Source organism: Tachyglossus aculeatus, chromosome 25 (genome assembly GCF_015852505.1).
Source record: "Tachyglossus aculeatus isolate mTacAcu1 chromosome 25, mTacAcu1.pri, whole genome shotgun sequence".
Lineage (NCBI taxonomy): Eukaryota > Metazoa > Chordata > Mammalia > Monotremata > Tachyglossidae > Tachyglossus > Tachyglossus aculeatus.
In genome coordinates this window covers 14,478,770-14,500,235 of record NC_052090.1, presented here as the reverse complement: position 1 = coordinate 14,500,235, position 21,466 = coordinate 14,478,770, and the positions used below count along the sequence as shown (strand labels likewise).

Sequence of the window (21,466 nt, the reverse complement as noted above, 5' to 3'; positions counted from 1 at the left end):
TGTTTTTCCTTTGAAGAATCCAATATTGCTAGCAAAAGTGCATAGAGCAAATTCAATTTGATTACACATAATTTCTCTAGAATAATAAAGGTTGTTGATGATTCTATTGAAATTCTGTAGTTTCACTTTTGAAATCTTCTTGCCTCAAATAAATTTAATGAAATGTCAGTGGGATTTGTGACTCCAGGTAGAATGTACCAAATAGGTGATTATTTGTTGCTCTGTTTTAAATCAGTGGATGTTGTTAGCTTCCAGAGCTCTAAGATAGGGAATGTTATGCATTTTATGTATTATCTTTAACAGGAAGGGAGATGGCTGGACTTGTGTTGGCAGGAGGATGGCATAATTTCATGGACAGAGAATTGAAGTGATAGTGGTAGGAAAAAAAAGTGTGTCTCTGGTCCTGAGAGAAATCTGTATTTTAGAGAAGCAGGGTGGTCCAAGAGATAGAACACAGGTCTGGGCATCAAAAGGACCTGGATTCTAATCCCGGCTCTGCCACCTGTGTGCTGTGTGACCTCGGGCAAGTCACTTCACTTCTCTGTGCCTCAGCTCCCTCAACTGTAAAATGGGGATTAAGACCGTGAGCCCCATGTGGGCCAGGGACTGTGTCCAAACTGATTACCTTGTAACTACCCCAGTGCTTAGAACAGTGCCTGGCACATAGAGAATACTTAACAAATAATATTGAAAAATATTTAAGGGGAGAGAGCTACCAAATCCCTCCTGCTAATGCAAAAACTCTTTTCCTGCACAGGAGTCCAAAGGATCAGTATCCCGGGACAATCACGGAGCCAGTGAGCGCTCTATAATAATAATAACAATGATAGTAATTGTGATATTTGTTAAGAATTCACCGTGTGCCAGGCACTGTACTGAGCGCGGGGGTAGATACAAAATAATCAGGTCCCCCATGGGGCTTATATTTTAAGTAAGAGGGAACACAGGTATTGAGTCCCCATTTTGCAGATCAGGGAATTGAGGCACAGAGAAGTTAAGTGACTTGCCCAAGGTCACACAGCCAGTAAGTCACGAAGCCCAGTCACATGCTCTTTCTACTAGACCACACTGCTATTCTGGGAGCTGCTGCAGGCAACTCAGGGAACTCATGAACTTTCATGTCCATCTTTAAAAATGATCTTACAATAAGTATCATTCCCCCCATTCCTATACATGGTAGTTTGGGGGTAACGAGTCTCCAGCTCTGATCTTACAATACTCAGGAGCCAATGATTTCACATGTCTCTACCTCCATGTCACTGAGTGACAGAGCTTAGTGAAAGCTCTTTTCAAAATCCCTCTGACTAATGCAACGTTTAAGTCCACTGATTTAAGGGGGAATTGACCCAATGATTTAAACAGTTTCTCCCATGTCTCTGAGAGATGGAGCTAAGTAATAGCTCCGTAGAAATGCCAAATATAAATCCTCTGATTTAGGGATGAATTGACCCAGTGGTTTAAGCAGTCTCTGCCCCCTGTCTATAACGACAACCTCATTCACACCTCCTCAGCCCTCCCATGCTAGTTGACTGTTCGCTCCCCTCCCCAGGTATCTCTGCTCCCTGACCCCCCTTAACTGGCCCACCCTACTCCAGCTCTTAATAGTTTGTATCTGCTCTCTGTGGCATCATTGTTTGCCAATTCTATTATTGCCATAGCATATTGATTGCTCAACTACACCCTGTGATGCCATCGCCTACTTTTATCATTGCTACTGTTTTATTGCTTCTGCATCTCAATTGTTAACCCCCCACTGTACTGTCACTCGCCCTGCTGACCTCACCATGAACTTTCAGTTCCCTTGCTCCCAACTGCCATTCCCATTCCTCACCTTCCCCTTCCCCTCTCCCACCCAGCTGTTTCCCTCCCTCTCACCCACCAAGACCGCTCCCCCTCAACCCCTACCAAGGATTCCTCTGTACCAGCGCAGGTCCTCTGCTTCTCCCTCCCGACCCCCCTCCTCCCCTTCTCCCCGCCCCCACCCCATCCCAGTTCTCCTTTCCCATCGCCACCCCCCTTCCCACTCTCCCCGCCCAGGCCCCCGCCAACTCATCCCAATCCAAACCCTCCCCACCCCTCGCACCCTTCCCCCTCCCTCCCCACCCTCGACAGCTGATGCCAAGTGTGGCCTCTGGAACCCCCGCTCCGTTTTAAGTAAGATTCCTTTCATCCTGGACCTTTTCCTTTCCAGTTCTCTACTCCTCCTCGCCCTAACTGAAACATGGCTGTCGTCGGACGACACGGTCTCTTCTGCTGCTCTCTGCAGTGCAGGCCTCTTCTTCTCCCACTCCCCCAGACTCACTGGAAAAGGAGGAGGTGTCGGTTTCCTTCTCGCCCCCCAATGTCGCTTTCGCACTATCCCTCCTCCCCCTTCCCTTTCCTTCCCCTCCTTTGAAGCCCACATTATTCGCCTCTACCACCCCCTCCAGATTCTTGTAGCCGTCATCTACCGCCCTCCGGGCCCCACTTCCAACTTCTTTAACGACTTTGACCCCTTCCTCACATTCCTTCTCTCCTTCTCCATGCCCACTCTGATCCTTGGAGACTTCAATATCCACATGGATATCCCTAACGACTCCTCTGCCGCCCGCCTTCTATCTCTCCTTGACGCTGCCAACCTCTTCCTCCACCCCACCTCACCCACTCACCAACTTGGTCATACCCTCGACCTCATCATCTCCTACCGCTGCACTGTGTCCACCCTCACCAACTCTGTGATCCCTCTCTCTGATCATAATCTTCTCACCTGCCTCCTCACTCACACTCCTTTCCCCTGTAACTCCGTATTACTCCCTCACAGAGATCTCCGCTCTCTGGACCCCACCCATCTTTCAGAACGCCTCACACCCCACCTCGCCGCCCTCTCCTCTCTACCCAGTCTTGATGATCAGATTACTGCTCTCAACTCTACCCTTTCTACTCAGCTAGACTCGCTCGCTCCCCTTTCCCTTCGCCGCTCTCGCACCACTAACCCACAGCCCTGGATCACTGCCACTGTCCGCCTCCTTCGCTCTTATGCTTGAGCTGCCGAACGCTGCTGGCGAAAGTCTAAACACCATGCCAACCTCGTTCACTTCAAGTTTATCCTTTCCTGCCTTAACTCAGCCCTCTCTTCTGCCAGACAAAACTATTTCTCCTCCCTTATTGACACCCATGCCCATCACCCCCCGCCAGCTCTTCCGTACATTCAACTCCCTTCTCAGGCCCCCGGTTCCTCCCCCTCCTCCTTCCCTCACCCCCAACGATCTGGCCTCCTACTTCATTAACAAAATTAAATCCATCAGGTCCGACCTCCCCAAAGTCTCTTCCCCCCTTTCTCCAACCCCCCGGCTCTCAATATTCTCTGCTACTCTCCCATCCTTCCCAGTGGTATCCTCAGAGGAACTCTCCTCCCTCCTCTCAAGTGCTACTCCGGCCACCTGTGCTTCTGACCCCATTCCCTCTCATCTTATGAAATCTCTCGCTCCATCCCTTCTCCCCTCCTTAACTTCCATCTTCAACCGCTCACTCTCCACTGGTTCCTTCCCCTCTGCCTTCAAACATGCCCATGTCTCTCCCATCCTAAAAAAACCCTCTCTTGACCCCACCTCACCTTCTAGTTATCGTCCCATATCCCTCCTACCATTCCTTTCCAAACTCCTTGAACGAGTTGTCTACACGCGCTGCCTAGAATTCCTCAACAACAACTCTCTCCTCGACCCCCTCCAGTCTGGCTTCCGTCCCCTTCATTCCACGGAAACTGCGCTCTCAAAGGTCACCAATGACCTCCTGCTTGCCAAATCCAACGGCTCATACTCTGTCCTAATCCTCCTCGACCTCTCAGCTGCCTTTGACACTGTGGACCACCCCCTTCTCCTCAACACGTTATCTGACCTTGGCTTCACAGACTCCGTCCTCTCCTGGTTCTCCTCTTATCTCTCCGGTCGTTCTTTCTCAGTCTCTTTTGCAGGCTCCTCCTCCCCCTCCCATCCTCTTACTGTGGGGGTTCCCCAAGGTTCAGTGCTTGGTCCCCTTCTGTTCTCAATCTACACTCACTCCCTTGGTGACCTCATTCGCTCCCACGGCTTCAACTATCACCTCTACGCTGATGACACCCAGATCTACATCTCTGCCCCTGCTCTCTCCCCCTCCCTCCAGGCTCGCATCTCCTCCTGCCTTCAGGACATCTCCATCTGGATGTCCGCCCGCCACCTAAAGCTCAACATGTCGAAGACTGAGCTCCTTGTCTTCCCTCCCAAACCTTGTCCTCTCCCTGACTTTCCCATCTCTGTTGACGGCACTACCATCCTTCCCGTCTCACAAGCCCGCAACCTTGGTGTCATCCTCGACTCCGCTCTCTCATTCACCCCTCACATCCAAGCCGTCACCAAAACCTGCCGGTCTCAGCTCCGCAACATTGCCAAGATCCGCCCTTTCCTCTCCATCCAAACCGCGACCCTGCTAATTCAAGCTCTCATCCTATCCCGTCTGGACTACTGCACTAGCCTTCTCTCTGATTTCCCATCCTCGTGTCTCTCTCCACTTCAATCCATACTTCATGCTGCTGCCCGGATTATCTTTGTCCAGAAACGCTCTGGACATATCACTCCCCTCCTCAAAAACCTCCAATGGCTACCGATCAATCTGCGCATCAGGCAGAAACTCCTCACCCTGGGCTTCAAGGCTCTCCATCACCTCGCCCCCTCCTACCTCACCTCCCTTCTCTCCTTCTACTGCCCAGCCCGCACCCTCCGCTCCTCCACCACTAATCTCCTCACTGTACCTCGCTCTCGCCTGTCCCGCCATCGACCCCCGGCCCACGTCATCCCCCGGGCCTGGAATGCCCTCCCTCTGCCCATCCGCCAAGCTAGCTCTCTTCCTCCCTTCAAGGCCCTGCTGAGAGCTCACCTCCTCCAGGAGGCCTTCCCAGATTGAGCCCCTTCTTTCCTCTCCCCCTCGTCCCCCTCTCCATCCCCCCGCCTTACCGCCTTCCCCTCCCCACAGCACCTGTATATATGTATATATGGTTGTACATATTTATTACTCTGTTTATTTATTTATTTATTTATTTTACTTGTACATTTCTATCCTACTTATTTTATTTTGTTGGTATGTTTGGTTCTGTTCTCTGTCTCCCCCTTTTAGACTGTGAGCCCACTATCGGGTAGGGACTGTCTCTATGTGATGCCAATTTGTACTTCCCAAGTGCTTAGTACAGTGCTCTGCACATAGTAAGCGCTCAATAAATACGATTGATTGATTGATTGATTGATTGAGAGATGGAGCTAAGTGACAGGTCTGTAGAAATGCAAAATGTAAGTCCACTGATTTAGAGATGACATGACACTGTGGTTTTTGCAGCAAGACAAAGCTCACAGTCCACAAATCATCCTTTCCAGCAGTTGTACATCACAACAGCAACTGAATGACCAACAGTCTTATAGGTTTTGTTTATTCACATGTGGTTTGGCCTCTGGTTGTAAAATCAATCAATCATAGTAATTGAGCACTTACTGCGTGCAGTGCACTGTATTAATCACTTGGGAGAGTATAACACCGGTGATAGGTAGTTTTCCTTCCCACAACAAGCTTATATTCAAGAGGGGGAGGGAGAAATTAATATAAAGAAATAAATTATAAATATGTACACCAGTCTTGGGGGGGGGGGGTGAATAAAAGGTGCCAATCCAAGTGCAAGGTGATATAGAAGGTGGTGGGAAAATAGGAAATGAGGGGTTAGTTGGGGAAAGCCTCTTGGAGGAGATGTGCCTTTCTAAGGGTTTGAAGGTGAGGAGAGTGATCTGATTTCCTCTGTAGGTTATCAGGATGGAGGGAGTTCCAGGCTAGAGGCAGGATGTGGGCGAGAGGCTGGCAGTGAAATAGACCATAGCAACGTACCGTGAGTAAGCTGGCATTAGAGGATGGAAGAATGTGGGCTGGGATTGTGGTAGGAAATCAGTGGGGTAAGGTAGGAGGGGGCAAGCTGATTGAATCCTTTAAAGTTAATGGTAAGGAGTTTCTGTTTGAAGCAGAGATCGATTTAGTCACACATTATTGCCAAAATATTTACCATTATGTAGGCAGTTCAGTTTAAATCTCTACCAAATAATCAGTAGAAACACTTCCAATCATAGTATAGTCTTGGTGAACATTTCCAAAATCACAACATGGCATATAATAACAATAATAATAATAATGGCATTTATTAAGTGCTTACTATGTGCAAAGCACAGTTCTAAGCTCTGGGGAGGTTACAAGGTGATCAGGCCCCAAGGGTTCACAGTCTTAATCCCCAATTTGCAGATGAGGTAACTGAGGCACAGAGAAGTTAAGTGACTTGCCCAAAGTCACACAGCTGACAATTGGTGGAGCCGGGATTTGAACCCATGACCTCTGACTCCAAAGCCTGGGCTCTTTCCACTGAGCCATGCTGCTTCTCTATTATGGTATCCTAATACCCCTTCTTTACCATCTGTTTCCTGCTCATAAACAGACTGTTTTCCAATAACCTGGGAGTTAAATTCTTGGTGAACCTGACATTAACGAAACCTTGCTTTATTTTATGTGTGCTTTGACCAGTGCCAGGCACATATGCATAAAACGTTGCTTCAAATCCTATCCAGGTAGAAATGCATAGTTGGAGGAACATGTCCTAGTTCCTTCTATCCAAAACATAAGGGGAAACCATTTTTAGGGATGAACTGAGTGTACGCTGAAGTCTGCTAAAAAAAAAAAGCTGTGTATCAAAAGAGATTCAGTCTCAATGCCCAGCCCTCACCTCACTGTGAGGGAACAGCTGGAAGTAGGGAAGGGTCCGGCTGGGCTTTTGCCATCAGCAGTGAAGGTTCTGGCAGAAAGAATCACCCATTGTGTTCGACAAGGTGGATGGGCTTATTAGGAATCCTGAAAATAAGTATACGAAAGTGGCCGAGACAGCAGTGGCCACTCTGCTCCAGCCCTGGCCCTATACCCTCCAGCTGTTCGGGCTCTGTCTTCTTTCTTTTTTTTTTTTAAATGGTATTTGTTAAGACGCTTCCAGGTCTGTGCTGTATCCACTAGGTCACACTGCTTTTCACTGTCTTAAATAGTGAATGGTTTGGACTGTGGTCTTCCCCATCTGTGCTCTGCACATAGTAAGCGCTCAATAAATGCGATTGATGATGATGATGATGATGATGATCTGTGATTCTCCTTTGCCTTCTGTTCAGTGCTGATCAGAAGTGAGGACCACAGTAATGATTGTGAAGGGAAGGAAACTTCCTTGGGTACCATCGATAGGAACCTGAAGTGTGAGAGGAGGAGAGGACATGATACGATCCAAACATTACAGTTGATGGATTTTACTAGATGCTCTATAGAAACAGCTGGGCCACGGTAGTTGAAGAGCCAGTTTCTGTCCTCAAAGAACTTATACATTCATCGTTAACCTTACCTCTCGGCTCCTAGATTTTAGTGTATTCCACATTTTTATTTGTTTTTAAGTTGTGCTGCATAAGAAATGTACTCATCAAATAGGTACCAGAACCAAAGGTTGTTCAGCGGTCCCACATGCAATTCTGTTTCCTGTTGTTGCAGTTTTTCTGGGTGATAGGTTTATTTTGTTCTTTTAATACAGCTTCAGTCAAAGTGTCCTTTTCTTTTCAGATGGCACCTTCCACTGAAATGACAGCTACAGATAAAAAACAAACTGTAAATATTTCCCTGCTAGAAAAGGAAATAGCCAGGCTACTCCGTTTTTATGGATTATGAGGACAATTTCACTGTGTTTCTTATTTCTCATTTTAAAGTAAAATCCCGTTGTTGCTTTCTAGGCTGTATGGCACACCACTAAATATTGACTTCTGGCCTGCACTTATGGTCGAAGACTTGATCCCAGGCACCAGAGTGGGACCAACCCTAATGTGCATTTTGGTTACCCAGTTTCAGCGGCTCAGGGATGGAGACAGGTAAAATTGCATTTTCATATAAAATGCCTGGGATTTGCCATGGAGTTAACAATGAAAATGTATTAGCAGAGATGACATTATGTCATTTCTGCTAACCCTTTCCTTTCCCACTGAAAGGGGAAGAGAGGTCTTCTGGAACCCCGGATTAGTTTTTGAGGTGCCACTGATACTTGTTGCCTTTAGCCAGAGGCAGTCTCTTTGGTGGGAGAAAGATGGGTAAAAAGATAATCTTTTAGCAAATTGAACTCAGGTTCCCAGCACAGTGTCTTAAACAAATTCTCTACCGAGGAAAAGGATGAAGAATGTGCTCTAGTGGGAAACAGCACGGGCTCAGAGGTCAGAAGACCCGGGTTTCTAATACCCGCTCTGCCATTTTCCTGCTGTGTGGCCATTGGCAGGTCGTTTAACTTCCTAGTTTCCTCATCTGTAAAATGGGGATTCAATGCCTGCTTTTTCTCCTTAGACTAAGCCAAATGTTGAACTGTGTGTAACCCAATTATCTTGTACCTATTCTAGTGCTGAGTTCAGTGCCTGGAAAATAGTATGTGCTTAGGAAATATCACCATTATTATCATTCATCTGACCAGGTAAATATATATTAAAGAAATATATATTGGTATGGCTCTTGATTAGTAGCTTGAGAAGGGCATCTGTGCAAATCCCAGGGTTTATATCATCCTCACCACTACCATGGCATTAAAATTAGTTCTGCCTCTTACTTTGTGGCCTATTTGTGTTGTTTTCCTTTGAGGAGCTTTCTCAGCTTAATCCCTGAGAATCTCCATAGCTACTTGGTGGCAATTGCATTTGGCTCCTTCCGGTTAGCCAGATGCAGATTTACATTGTACTCTCCCAAGCACTTAGTACAGTCCTCTGTACACAGTAAGCGCTCAAGAAATATTATTGATTCATTGGTAATCAGAGCAGAAGTTTTTCTTTCTTTCATGTCTGAAATTTCAACCAGCTGAAGCCAGCTCACAGTAAAATATGTATGTCAAAAAAGGCATTTTAAAATGACAGTACTATTTACTTATTTCTCCCTTTCCCACCCCCATTAAGCCATCCATTTTTTTCTTAATCTCATGCCCATTTTGGTGCTTTCCTCTGAAAACCTCCTCATTTCAACTCTCCCTTGAGTCTCATTACAGCCCTCAGTTGTAAAGTCCAGTCTTTTGTCCCCAAATGGTCATACTGCTTTTTCTCATATGTGAACTGCCGCAGTTTCGGATCCTTCAGTTCCTTTTTCCATTTGCTCCAAAGCTTCACCACCACCTGACGTTGCCTCCTGACATTCTAGCACTTCTCCTCCAGTACATCTCATCCCAGGGAGGACACTCCCTCCTCTCTTTCCCAACCCGCAAACCTTTTTTTCCCCTCTTTCTTGATGATGAGTCCCACCAACTGTCACTTTCTCCAGCTTGTTGTTTTCTCCCAGCTCCAGATATCTATGACAAGAAGGCCCAGTCGGGCCAGCAGCAACAGCCAAACTGGCCACACCAGGCTGAGTCGAATGCTCCTCTTCTTTCTGGGTCTCGCTCAGCCTCCACTGCTCTAGCTTACAAAACTCCAGCTGCTTCCACTCTGTCCCCTCAGAGGGGCAAAGGAGGGAGGGAGGTGAATGACAGAGGGACGCTGACTTTGCCTCTTCTTTCCATTTTGGGAAATTGCAAGCAGTGCATCTTCCTGAAGAAAAGGAGATGATAACTGGCTCAATTACCCTCTTGTAAAACTGCTAGAGATGAGTGCAAGCCCTGCCCAAAAGGGAACCAGTTGATTCCTGTCAGTGGTTCCCACGGCTGCTCACTAAGCAATATGCCTGCCTCTAATAGGGCACTGGAGCACCAGGGCAGCCATCCTGGGAATGAATCCTTTCTAAGCCTGCCCCTGGCACACCATGGCCAGGCACCATTTTGGGTCTGACACTCTCTCAGTGTGCACAGCCCCAAAACCCCCCACATTTCTTTTTATGGTATTTGTTTAAGTGCTTACTATGTGTCAAGCACTCTGCCAAGCGCTGGGGTAGATACAGGCTTATCAGGGTGGACTCAGTGCATATCTCATCCCCAGGACTTAATCCCTCAAGGAGATTTTCCCTAACTCCCACTCTCAGAGAAGGTGCTCCAATATGAAAAAATGTTCCTTCTGGGTAAGCGTAAGTAATAATAATAGAGCTTATTATTATGATTACTGCTGTTTTGATATTTAAGCACTTACTATATACCAAGCACTGAACTAAGGGATGGGTTGATACAATGTAATCAGACTTGGGGCTCACAGTAGAAGGGGGAGGGAGGTCTGATGTTTAAGCCCCATTTTTATTTTTTATTTTGCAGATGAGGAAACTGAGGGACATTACATGACTTGCCCTGGTCACTCAGGAGGCGAGTGGCAGCTCTGGAATAGGAGGTCCCCTGATTCCCAGGCCTAGCCTCTTTCCACTGGGCCACACTCCTCTCTGGGTACATAACTTCCCCTCTGTTGCCTCCATTTGGAAGATCATGTGAACAATAGTCAGTTATTCATTTCTTCCTACTCTGTCCCTTGAAGACGTGCAAGGAAATGAAAGAACCCCATAAAAAGATAGGCTATTGAGCAATATTCAGAAATTCTGGCCTCAAGGGACATTTAGTTTGTAGCAAAAGTTTTTGATGCAGCAGATGAATCATTCTTTTGTCTCTAGCTCCAAACCCTTGGAACTGGAAGTTCCCGAGGGTTTATCCAAGACCTTCGATTTACCCGGTGAAATGAGTTCTCTGCAGTTCCCAAAGCCATTCTTTTTCTTTACCTGCTTTTTGTAATATTTATTGAAAACTTGGTCATTTCATAAAAAAAAGAGTGAGGTTTAGCAATTTTATTCCAACTGAGAAGACTGGGTGATGGTGATGATCCTACTTTGGATGAAGAAAATCGACATATAATTTACTGTGGAATGGTGTGTGTGCTGCTCTCCTCAAAACACTGGATTTTCTCATTTGGGGCTGGATAAGGCATTTTACAGATAACTCAGCTTTGTAACCTGTGTTGTCAGATTTTAGGAGAAGTAGTAGTTCAAGGGCAAGTAATTTAAGAACTTAATAAAAAACAATGAAGGCAATTAAAGTCGATTTAATTGCAGAACAAATGTGGTCTCTTCCATATGGTGCTTTCTCTCTCTGCCCTTATCTCTGCCTCATTATCACTGTTTGACATGCAGTTTAATTCTCAGGCAGCTGATCCGTGATACCGTGACTCTTTTGCTTGCTCACTAGGTTCTGGTATGAAAACCCAGGAGTATTCATGCCGGCACAGCTCACTCAGCTGAAACAGGCCTCTTTGGCGCGTGTACTCTGTGACAACGGTGACAACATCCAGCAGGTGCAGCCGGATGTCTTCTTAAAGGCCGAATACCCTCACGGGTACGTGAGCTGTGATGAGATACCAAAGATTGATTTGAGACTATGGCAGGACTGCTGTGAAGGTCAGTAACGAGCAGGATATCAGAAGAAAAATTGCCTTCCATGAAAAGAAGGAGAGGAAAAAAAACTTCTGGCTGATTTCCATTAGCTAGGATCGTTCTGGATTGAGGGTTGTGTGAATGATCGGGGTGAAGATTTAGACTCATCTGCCCTATTGGACTCAGTCCCCAGGCCCCTATCCCCTAGGCAAGTGTTACCTAAGTACAGTTTGAGAACAGGGCAGGAGATTGGATGATTCTCCCAGGCATCATGCTCCTCTGCAGCGGCACTGCTGAAAAAGATGCTGCTTGAGAATGGAGAGAATAGCTCAGTAACTCCAGAAATCTGTGTTTACTCTGTTTTATTGTACTCTCCCAAGAGCTTAGTACAGTGCTGTACACACAGTAAGTGCTCAATAAATGTGATTTGATTGATTGATCTAGAGTCATATCCACTCTCTAAGAATTCCCTGGTGCACCCCCATGCCCATGAGGTGATTGGGGCAGTGCCACGCATGGGCATTTAATGGGGCAGAAGACTGACTCTCCTAAGCCTGCCACCTCCACCTTAGCATATGTAAGGCACCAGGGCAGAAACAGCTGCATTATTAATGCTGGCTAACTCTCTCAGGGTCCAGTGAGACTCAAAGGGCGGAGATGTGATCAACCAACATCTAATAAGAGGATTTCTGAGTGAATTCTCTATCAGATATAGAATTTAGATACTTTGCCTTATTTCAGTGTGGAATGGAGGTTAGAAAATTCCTGGTATCACAATAATAATATTCATGGTATTTGTTAAGCTCTTATTTATGTGCTGAGGACTGTGTTATGTTCCGATAGACATGACACAGTCAGATTGGACACAGTCCCTGTCCAACATGGGACTTAAAGTCTATAGGGGAGAGAGAACAGGAATTGTATCCCCATTTTACAGATGAGGAAACTGAGACACAGAGATGCTAAGCAACTTGCCTAAGCTTACACAGCAGGCAAGTAACGGAGCCAGGATAAGAACTCAGGTCCTCTGACTCACAGACCTGTGCTCTTTCCATTGACAGGGACAACGGGAATCTGGTTATGTGTCCATCCTGATTATTTTATACCTACCCACTGCTTAGTACGGTGCTTGGCACATAGTAAGTGCTTAACAAATGCCACTCTTATTATCATTATTATTATTATTAGTTTTTATGGGGGGGAAATTCAATATGAAGTAATCCTCGGGACATGGAATGCATGCTTTTTTGGGATAATGCAAGTGTTCCTGTAGATAGCTCTTTCTCAGGTGGTATTTTAATTTTCATTGTTATGAATGATATTTTTACTACTAATTTGCTTATCCCTTCTTCTGTCACTGTTTAAGTTCGGGCCCAGTGAACTGGGAGGGGAAAATGAGACTCCGATGATGACTTAAATGCTCTCCCCATTTTTGTCCCATGAACTTGTATGTCCTGCAAGAAAAGAGCAAATGAAGGTCCACTACTTTGCTGACCTTTACACAGAAAAACAGAATGGGTGCTAAACACCTGATAGTAATCCATTAGTCTTACCGTTATTAATGATGAAAGTAAATTTGTTTTACACTACACTGCCTACAAATTAGAATTAACTGGTTGTTCATATGTGCAGTGTACCACTAAAAAACTTATTGAGGCTTATAATAGCTGCTTTATACTTTGGGGAAAATGTCATGTTTTGTTTTTTATAGTCCTGCCATTTTCAAATCACTGGGAATCACTTGAGCCTATTTCTTCATTATATTATTGTACTCAGAAAGGCATTTCAGTAGCAAAAGCAGATTCTACTATAAATACTCCCTCAGTGGTTTTAACTGGAATGCAGGGAGTGCTACAGTGTATACTTAGAAAGTAATTAGAAAATCCAAGCGGCCCGGCTAGCCTGTACTTGCTGAGCCTCAGTTCTGTTGATTTCTCACCAAGATAAACTCATTTAGGCAGGGAGTTTGAGGATGCTGTCTTTAGTTATCCAAATTGAGACAAAAGCGTGGCCTTGATAATGGCCTCATCCTCTGCGTGAAGCAGCCTGGACTGGTGGATAGAGCACAGACTTGAAAGTCAGAAAGACATGGGTTCTAATCCCAGTTTTGCCAGTTTTTTATGGTATTTATTAAGCACTTACTGTCTTAAGCACTCGGGGAGCTACAAGTTAATTAGGTTGGGCATAGTTTCTGTCCGGCATGGGGCTCTCAATCTAAGTAAGAGGGAGAAGAGGTATTTGATCCCTATTTTCAGTTGTAGGAACTGAGGCACAGAGTACTTAAGTGACTTACCCAAGGTCCCAGAGCAAGCAATTGGCAGAGTTGGGATTAGAACCCAAGTCCTCTGACTCCAAGCCCATTCTCTTTCCACTAGGCTATGCTGCTTCTTCATCCTGTGTGACCTTGGACAAATCACTTAACTTCTCTGGGCCTCAGTTACCTCATCTATAAAATGGGGATTAAGTTTGTGAGCCCCATGTGGGACATGGACTGTGTTCAACCTGATTAGCTTGCACCTGCTCCAGTGCTTCGTACAGTGCCTGGCACATAGTAATCATTTGACAGATGCCATTAAAAAAAAGGCCCATTCAGAGAAATTTTAAGCATTCCAGGCTTGTAAGATAACCTCTAGAAAATGACTGCAGTATTTCTCAGATACAACAGATCTGTGGTGCCAACATAGGTGTGAGCATTACTGTCAAGAACACCAGGGTGGTTTCGGGTACCACAGTGGCTATGCCAGGGGGAACTGTTGGCATTTGCTGGTGAATTTCTCACATCAGGGAATTGAGAGAGGCTAAGGATTTATGGCAGATGGGCCCCCCTACCCTGGGGGACTCAGCCTAGACTCCCAGAATCCCCTAACCTTCATTTAGGTCGCTTTCAGAAAAAAAAAATAATAATGGTAGTTGTTAAGCACTTACTATGTGGTAGGCACTGTACTGAGCACTGGGGTAGATGTAAGAAAATTGGGTTGGACATAGTCCCTGTCCCACGAGGGGTTCCCAATCTCAATCCCCATTTACAGATGAGATAACTGAGGCCCAGCAAAGTGAAGTGACTTATCTCAGGTAACACAGCAGACAAATGGCAGATGGAGCAGGTATGTTTATAAATATGAGCACAGCTCTCTATTCTCCCAAGTGTAGCTATTCACAGTCTGCTTCCCCCATTTCCTGACCTTCTCTCCATGTGCATTTCCCACCTTGTATTTCACCCACATTTTAAAAATATGCCATTTAAGTGCCTGCTATGTGTGCCAAGCATTGCACTAAGCACTGGGGCACATACAAGATTGTCAAGACACTCATATTCCCTGTCCCATCTGAGGCTCAAAGTCTAAGGGAGAGGGAGAACAGATTTTAAATCCACAATTTATAGATGAGAAAACTGAGGCACAAAGCATTTAAGCGACTAGCCCAGGGTCACAAAGCAGGCATGTGGTGGTGGTAGGATTAGAACCCAGGTCCAGAGCTAATCAGTGGTATTTACTGGACAGTTACTATGTGCAGAAGCACTGTTCTACATGCTTGGGGAAGTACAATAAAACAGACTTAGGTTCTCTGGTCCCCAGACCTATGCTCTTTCCAATAGGCTGTGCTGATTTTTGTTAAGTGAAGATGTCTCTCTTCTGGCCATATCTAAGATTGCAGTAATAATAATGATAATGATGGTATTTAAGTGCTTACTATGCACCAGGCCCTGTATTAAGCGCTGGGGTGGATACAAGCAAATCTAGCTGGACACAGACTCTATGAGAAGCGGACTCAATTATGAGATGCAGCTTGGCTCAGTGGAAAGAGCACGGGCTGTGGAGACAGAGGTCATGGGTTCAAATCCCCGCTCCGCCAATTGTCAGCTGTGTGACTTTGGGCAAGTCACTTAACTTCTCTAGGCCTCAGTTCCCTCATCTGTAAAATGGGGATGAAGACTGTGAGCCCCCGTGGGACAACCTGATAGTCTTGTAACCTCCCCAGTGCTTAGAACAGTGATTTGCACATAGTAAGCGCTTAATAAATGCCATTATTATTATTATTATCCCATGTGAGGTTCACCGTCTCAACCTACATTTTACAGATGAGGTAACTGAGGCACAGAAAAGTGTAATGACTTGCCCAAGGTCATACAGCAGACAAGTGGCAGAACTGGGCTTAGAACCCATGACCTTTGGACTCCTAGGCCCGTGCGCTGTCCACTCCACCATACTGCTTCTCTCCCACACTATGCTGTTTGGCATAGCATGGCATAGCATGGCTACTATGCCATGCAGTCTTGAAATGGAGAACTACTGATCCAAGAGTCCCCAGAATTTACTGCCCAACATCATCTTCACTGCTCTCCATACGACAGATCAAGGATTTCTGCATGTGGTGGAGTCAGGCTAAAGTGGCACATAATTAATTCAGCGATACCCGTGAGTGTAGACCTTATTCCTCATCTCCTATCTGCATGGTTCAATCAAAACCCACACTCTGGGTCCATCTGTTTGGTAAATTATTTACTAGCAGCTCATATTAGAAATGAAAGATCACTCCAGATGCAGGTGGTCTACATGATAAGTTAACGCAAGTGGCATTCCAAACCACCATTCCTCTTAATCAGATAAATCTTTCTTCAAATAGAAAAAACCATTCCACAGAGCGCTAACAGATGTATATTTTCTACTGGGATTTATGCAGCCATCTGGTCTTGCAATTTCCAGTTGCATATTTCACATTAAACTCTCTCTTTAAAGTTTCAAGTTACTCTAAAAAAAGAACGTTTCATATACATATGTAAATATATTTGTTTACTTGAGATTTTCGTTCAAGTAAATGATCCTTCTCTTTGCTGAGTAATGAAGTTTAATTTCTTGGATTGTTTATGCCCTTGATATCAAAGTATTCTGAAATTAAGGTTACACCAGGCTGGACTTCAAAAAGTCCCTGCAAAATATTTCGGAGAAAGCCAAACTTCACCAGTCCCTAGGAAACCTTAATGAGGTCATTGCCACAAGATTGACTTTTCCCTTGCCTTTGAATTCACCTGTTAATTTTTAGCATTTATAGTGATGTAAACTGACCTCCCACTCACTTTTGTTGATCTTGCAGAAGACTTGTTTGAATATTTGTTGAAAGCGGAACTAAGGACAAGTTCTATAGCAGTATGAAGGACGCTAAAAAAAACCCTGGAAGATAATGAAGAGTATGAAATATGACCTCTGCTCAAATAGTGATATAGGCAATAAATCAAAACAATACAGATAAAGTGGAGCTCAGCTATAGAATAATATTCCCCTAGAGATACTTCCTACATAAGTTCACCAAATACTAGATTTTCAATTATTTTCCAAAAGGCAATACTCTGTGTTTGATGTGTTTACAAGCCTTCTGAAAAAGTCCTGGAGGACTCTGACAGTTCTTCATTCTACAAAGCCCTATGACCAACTTGCCATTAATTTTTTTAGAGCAATGAAATAAGTAATTCTTCTAATACCCACTTAACATTCCCAAATTAGCAAGTAATGTTTCAGCAAAACCATAACCACATGGTAGGGTTCAGTAATTATGCCTCACTGATTGAGTTACATAAAGGACTCAGTGCTGCATTCAGTTGTATTAAGCTCCCTGTGAGACTGAAATTTGGAAATTTAGACAAATTTCTACTAACTCTGTTGTATCGCACTCTCCCAAGTGCTTGGTCTCATCTAATAATCTTGTTCAGAAAAGTACTGAATAAATGTTGGTTTATTTTACAAGTTCCCTAATGTATTTGCAAACTGATCTTTAACGTCACACTAAAATAATTTGTGGTAAAAGTTAATCTCAAAGAGAAACCTAGACAAAAAATGCCTACTTTAAAGAAGGAACTGGACAAAATAGAAAATTATTAAATCCTCTGATGTCAGTGACTAATACTTCTTCCAGTTGTCAACAATGAAGAGGCAAATCAAGGTTACCCTATTCTGGGCAAGGTTCTTCTATTCCTTGTACTTTTCTTAGTACTTCAAGGCTTCAGTCCACTTTCAATTTTCCTTGTCCTGATTATAAGAAATTAGCCTCAGAAAATCGATGGGCTCCCCTTCCCCCAGTTAAGGGCAGGTGTACAGTGAAAAGGCAACACAGATTAGGAAAATAGAACAAGATGTCTGACTTCAGGATTAAAAAAAGGAGAGAGACTACCCAAATGTTCGAGTTTTCTGTTAAAACACAAGATGGGGTGTAGTGGTATTTTTCAAAGGCATTCCAGCTCATTTGCTGCCAGGAAAATTCAGCTTCTGAGAGCCCATGGGTGGAAATAGGAGAGCTCTTTCATGCTGGTGTGAGTGGAGAACATGTCACCCATTTTGGGTTGTCCAACTTTAAAAATACCTGAAAACAATTACGAAGTTCCCTTAAGCCTTCTTTTTTTTTCACTTTTCCTCACATATCCTTTTTTCCACTCACACGATGGCATTTATTGTTGTTGTGGCTTTTTATTCCCACAGACTGTAGGACCAGAGGGCAGTTTACAGCACTATCACAGGAGTTCCAAAATAAAAGCTCTGCACACTTCAGCTCTCCTGAAGAACATAGGAAAAATGAGGCTTCCAAGGATGTGAGAAACAGGTTTGTGTAAGGTTTCTTAGATCTGATTTTACCTTAGTATTCCAAGAATGTAAAGCTGAAACCATGCATGTCAAATTTGAAACTTTTATTTTAATATCAGGTGTCTTTTTGCTCATTTATTGGCAGGAAATATATTAAGAACGGAAAAATGGTCATGTTTACAAACAGCATTTATGTAACAATTAGGCCAGCACCCAGTCCCTCTGTTGATTTAATGATGTTAATAAGCTCCCCTGGTACTTGCTGACTTAGCACCAGAACAACTGGGCTACTAGTTCTAGAAGTGGGAACTGCAAGTGGGTCGTTTCTCTGAGCGATTTTCTTCAAGTAGCTTTAGGTTTGAGCTAAATTTTTTCAACATTGGCATGACTTAGGCACTGGAACAAAATAAGAATGAAATGACACTGGGATTATTGGAAGCAAAAACATTTTCCACTTCCATAGTGGAAAATGAAAATAGTGAAAAGCAATTTCACAAATTTTAGTAAGAGTGAGGAAAAACAGAAGCATTTCACGGGCCAAGTCTATGAGATTTCAGCCGCCAGAATCTATGTGACGTGTACCATCTGCCGGGTGGTACATTGGTGGGTACAGGGGGTGCATTCATGGCATACTCCACCATTTCCCAAAGGAGGGGAGGGCCCAGGAACATGCCTCCCTTTCGTTCTAATTCCTCTTTTCCCAGAGGGGAGCCCCAAAGCCTCAAGGTTTTATCTATAGCTCTTCTGCCTCCTAAACACGAACACCAATTTGCAGCCAGAAAATTGCTGCCAATTCTCAACCTGTGGGTGGAAAGGACTGGATGATGGAGTGCCATGATAAGAGGCCTTTTTTCTGCTGGAGCCTTAATACCAGCAAGTACAAACCGGTGAGGCCCCAGTGAACCCGTCCCCGAGCGACGGGTGACAGGCCCTTCACTGACATGGGGATGCTGATGACCAGGTCTTTGTTTCCTTTGGTGTGAGAGTGGGAGGGAATTATTCAGCAATGACAGGGAATGCTGTGGAGGTAACCTTAGTCACTAGCTGCTTCAAGTACTTTAGCCATTCTTCTGAAAAATATAGGACCTTATTCTATTTGGGGGGTTCTCAGGGCAACTGTCATGATGTCATCTCACTTCAGAGAAAACATCCAATCCCCAGAATATGGAAACTCCTCTGCTGGAACCCCCATCCCAAAGCTCAAATCTTCCAGCTCTCCTTTCCCTTCTCATAGGAGGTGAGCGGGTGGATCTGTGTGCCTGCTCATTTGGGAATAGAAAACCAAGTCAGGAAAAAAAGGAATGATCTTCCCACCCTGTGTTTACCCTTTTAAAGCACAGGGAATTCTGCAACACACAACAGCTCCCTGATGGGTTGGCTTTTCAAGTTTCTCTCCCTTCACTGTCAAGCCTTAAGATATATGACTCTTCATTTCAGTTAAGGATTTGAGAAATATTTCACTCAAATTTGAGTCTGAAGATTTTTTTTCTTGTTCAGTGGAATTGAGTTACTTTGCAATTGTCTGGCTTGAGAAGGTGTGATTTTTTTTTTTTGATAACCAGACTTATCACTGTCTTATCATAGATCCCATTGTGAATATGTAACCTAGCAAGCAACTTTCCCACCTGTGTTCTGCATTAATGTGTGACATTTTTACCTGTCAGTGTTCTTTGTGTAAGGTGAAACAAAAGTCCCTGGAAAAAAAAAAACACTTTGAGGACTAAATGCTGTATGCAACATGACAGGCCTTTGTTTGTAAAAAAAAAATAATAAATTATTTCATCTCATTTGAAAGAACCTATCAAATGGAATGACAGTTTGGTTTATCCATTATAGGCTCATTTAAATTTTTGTTCCAAAAGAAGCATTTTTTTCTTTCGATCCTTCTTAATTCCTGAGTTTAACATTTCATTTTGCTACTTTTAGGCCTCAAAGAAATTCTCACGCGGATAGAGAGTCAGTGAATGGGACTCCCTGGCCTGGCACAGATGTTTCCCAGGACTTCATCCAATTTGCTGCAGAAATTCAAGAAACAATCACAGCTCTCAGACAGCAGGTTGGTCTTCCTCCAATGCCTGAGAGTATGCCTAAGCTATTCCGTAGGTGATTCCAGCTGACCTCCGAAATCAAATACCATAATCCTGGTATCGATTTTGCCCGTGTGTGGAATTGTGCTAGCAGATCCTGCACACCTAACTCTCTCTGTTCCTTACACATCCTAAAACCTTTCATGGGGTGGAGTTGCAACTACTATTTACAGGGTCTGGGGCTGTTTTTAGGATCACCATCTTCCTGCAATTTTTGCTCAAAGAGAAATTTCCCAATTTTGTGTTTTGTTGGATTTGTTTGGGGGCGTTGTTTTTGTTTCATTTTATGGTATTTGGTAAGAGATTACATATGTGCCAGGTACTGTACTAAGTGCTGGGGTAAATACAAGCGAATCAGGTTGAACACAGTCCATGTCCCACATGGGTCACAGTCTTAATCCCCATTTACAGATGAGGTAACTGAGGCACAGGGAAAGTGAGTGATGTGCCCACTTCACAGCAGACAAGGGGCAAAGCTGGGATTTCCCAGACCCATGCTCTAGCCACTAGTACACATTGCTTCTCATTAGGCTATGCTGCTTCTCATGTTGTATATCTCACACTGGTCTCCCCAGTGGCTATACGGGTTTGAGGTTGTGCTTTTTTGATATCTTTAGTAATAACAGTTATTTATTTACACCTATTGAATGCAATTAAGCCAATATTTCTGTCCATATACTTTTAAATAATGCCCTGCTGATGATATTCCATCTGCTATAGGCCTGAGGAGAAGCTGGAGGGGAATTGTTAAAGATAAATCTAGATGTGCTCTCCCAAGTTCTGAGTACAGTGCTCTACACAGAATGAAGCACTCAGTAAATACTGTTGGTTGATGGATGCTCAGCCCAGATTTTTTTTAATGCTATTTGTCAAGTGCTTACTATGTGTCAAGCCCTCTTCTAAGCATTGCGGTAGATACAAGTAAATCAGGTGGGACACAGACCTTGTTCCAGATGGAGCTCACAGTCAAGTAGGAGAGTGAACACGTACTGAATACCCATTTTACAGTTGAGGAGACTAAGGCACAGAGCACTTAAGTGACTTGCCCAAAATCACACAGCAAGCAACTGGCAGAGCCTCCATTAGAACCCAGGTCTTCGGGCTCCCAGGCCCGTGCTTTATCCACTAGACGACGCTGCTTCCCATGTTAATATGGTTGTCATGTTAAACAAGGGTTTTCCTCACTGACCAGTAATCGTTCTTTCTCTGCCTCTGGAAATTGTCTCCTTTCTAGGCACCCCTCCAACTCGGCTCAGTCCCTAAATAATGACTGCATTTGTTAAGCGCTTACTATGTGCAAAGCACTGTTCTAAGCGCTGGGGTAGATACAAGGTAATCAGGGTGTCCCATGTAGGCTCACAGTCTTCATCCCCATTTTACAGATGAGGTAACTGAGGCCCAGAGAAGTGAAGTGATATGCCCAAAGTCACAAAGCTGACAAGTGGCGGAGCT

General features: G+C 44.4%; 1 protein-coding gene across 1 annotated transcript in view; it reads left to right on the top strand.

Moving 5' to 3' along the window:
* PXDNL (peroxidasin like) overlaps positions 1-21,466 on the top strand; it is a 244,176-nt gene that overhangs the window by 210,634 nt on the left and 12,076 nt on the right. The window contains exons 18-21 of the mRNA XM_038766521.1: positions 7,791-7,925; positions 11,174-11,382; positions 17,826-17,946; positions 19,854-19,983. Coding sequence (XP_038622449.1) covers positions 7,791-7,925; positions 11,174-11,382; positions 17,826-17,946; positions 19,854-19,983 — 595 coding nt within the window. The remainder of the gene's footprint in view (positions 1-7,790; positions 7,926-11,173; positions 11,383-17,825; positions 17,947-19,853; positions 19,984-21,466) is intronic.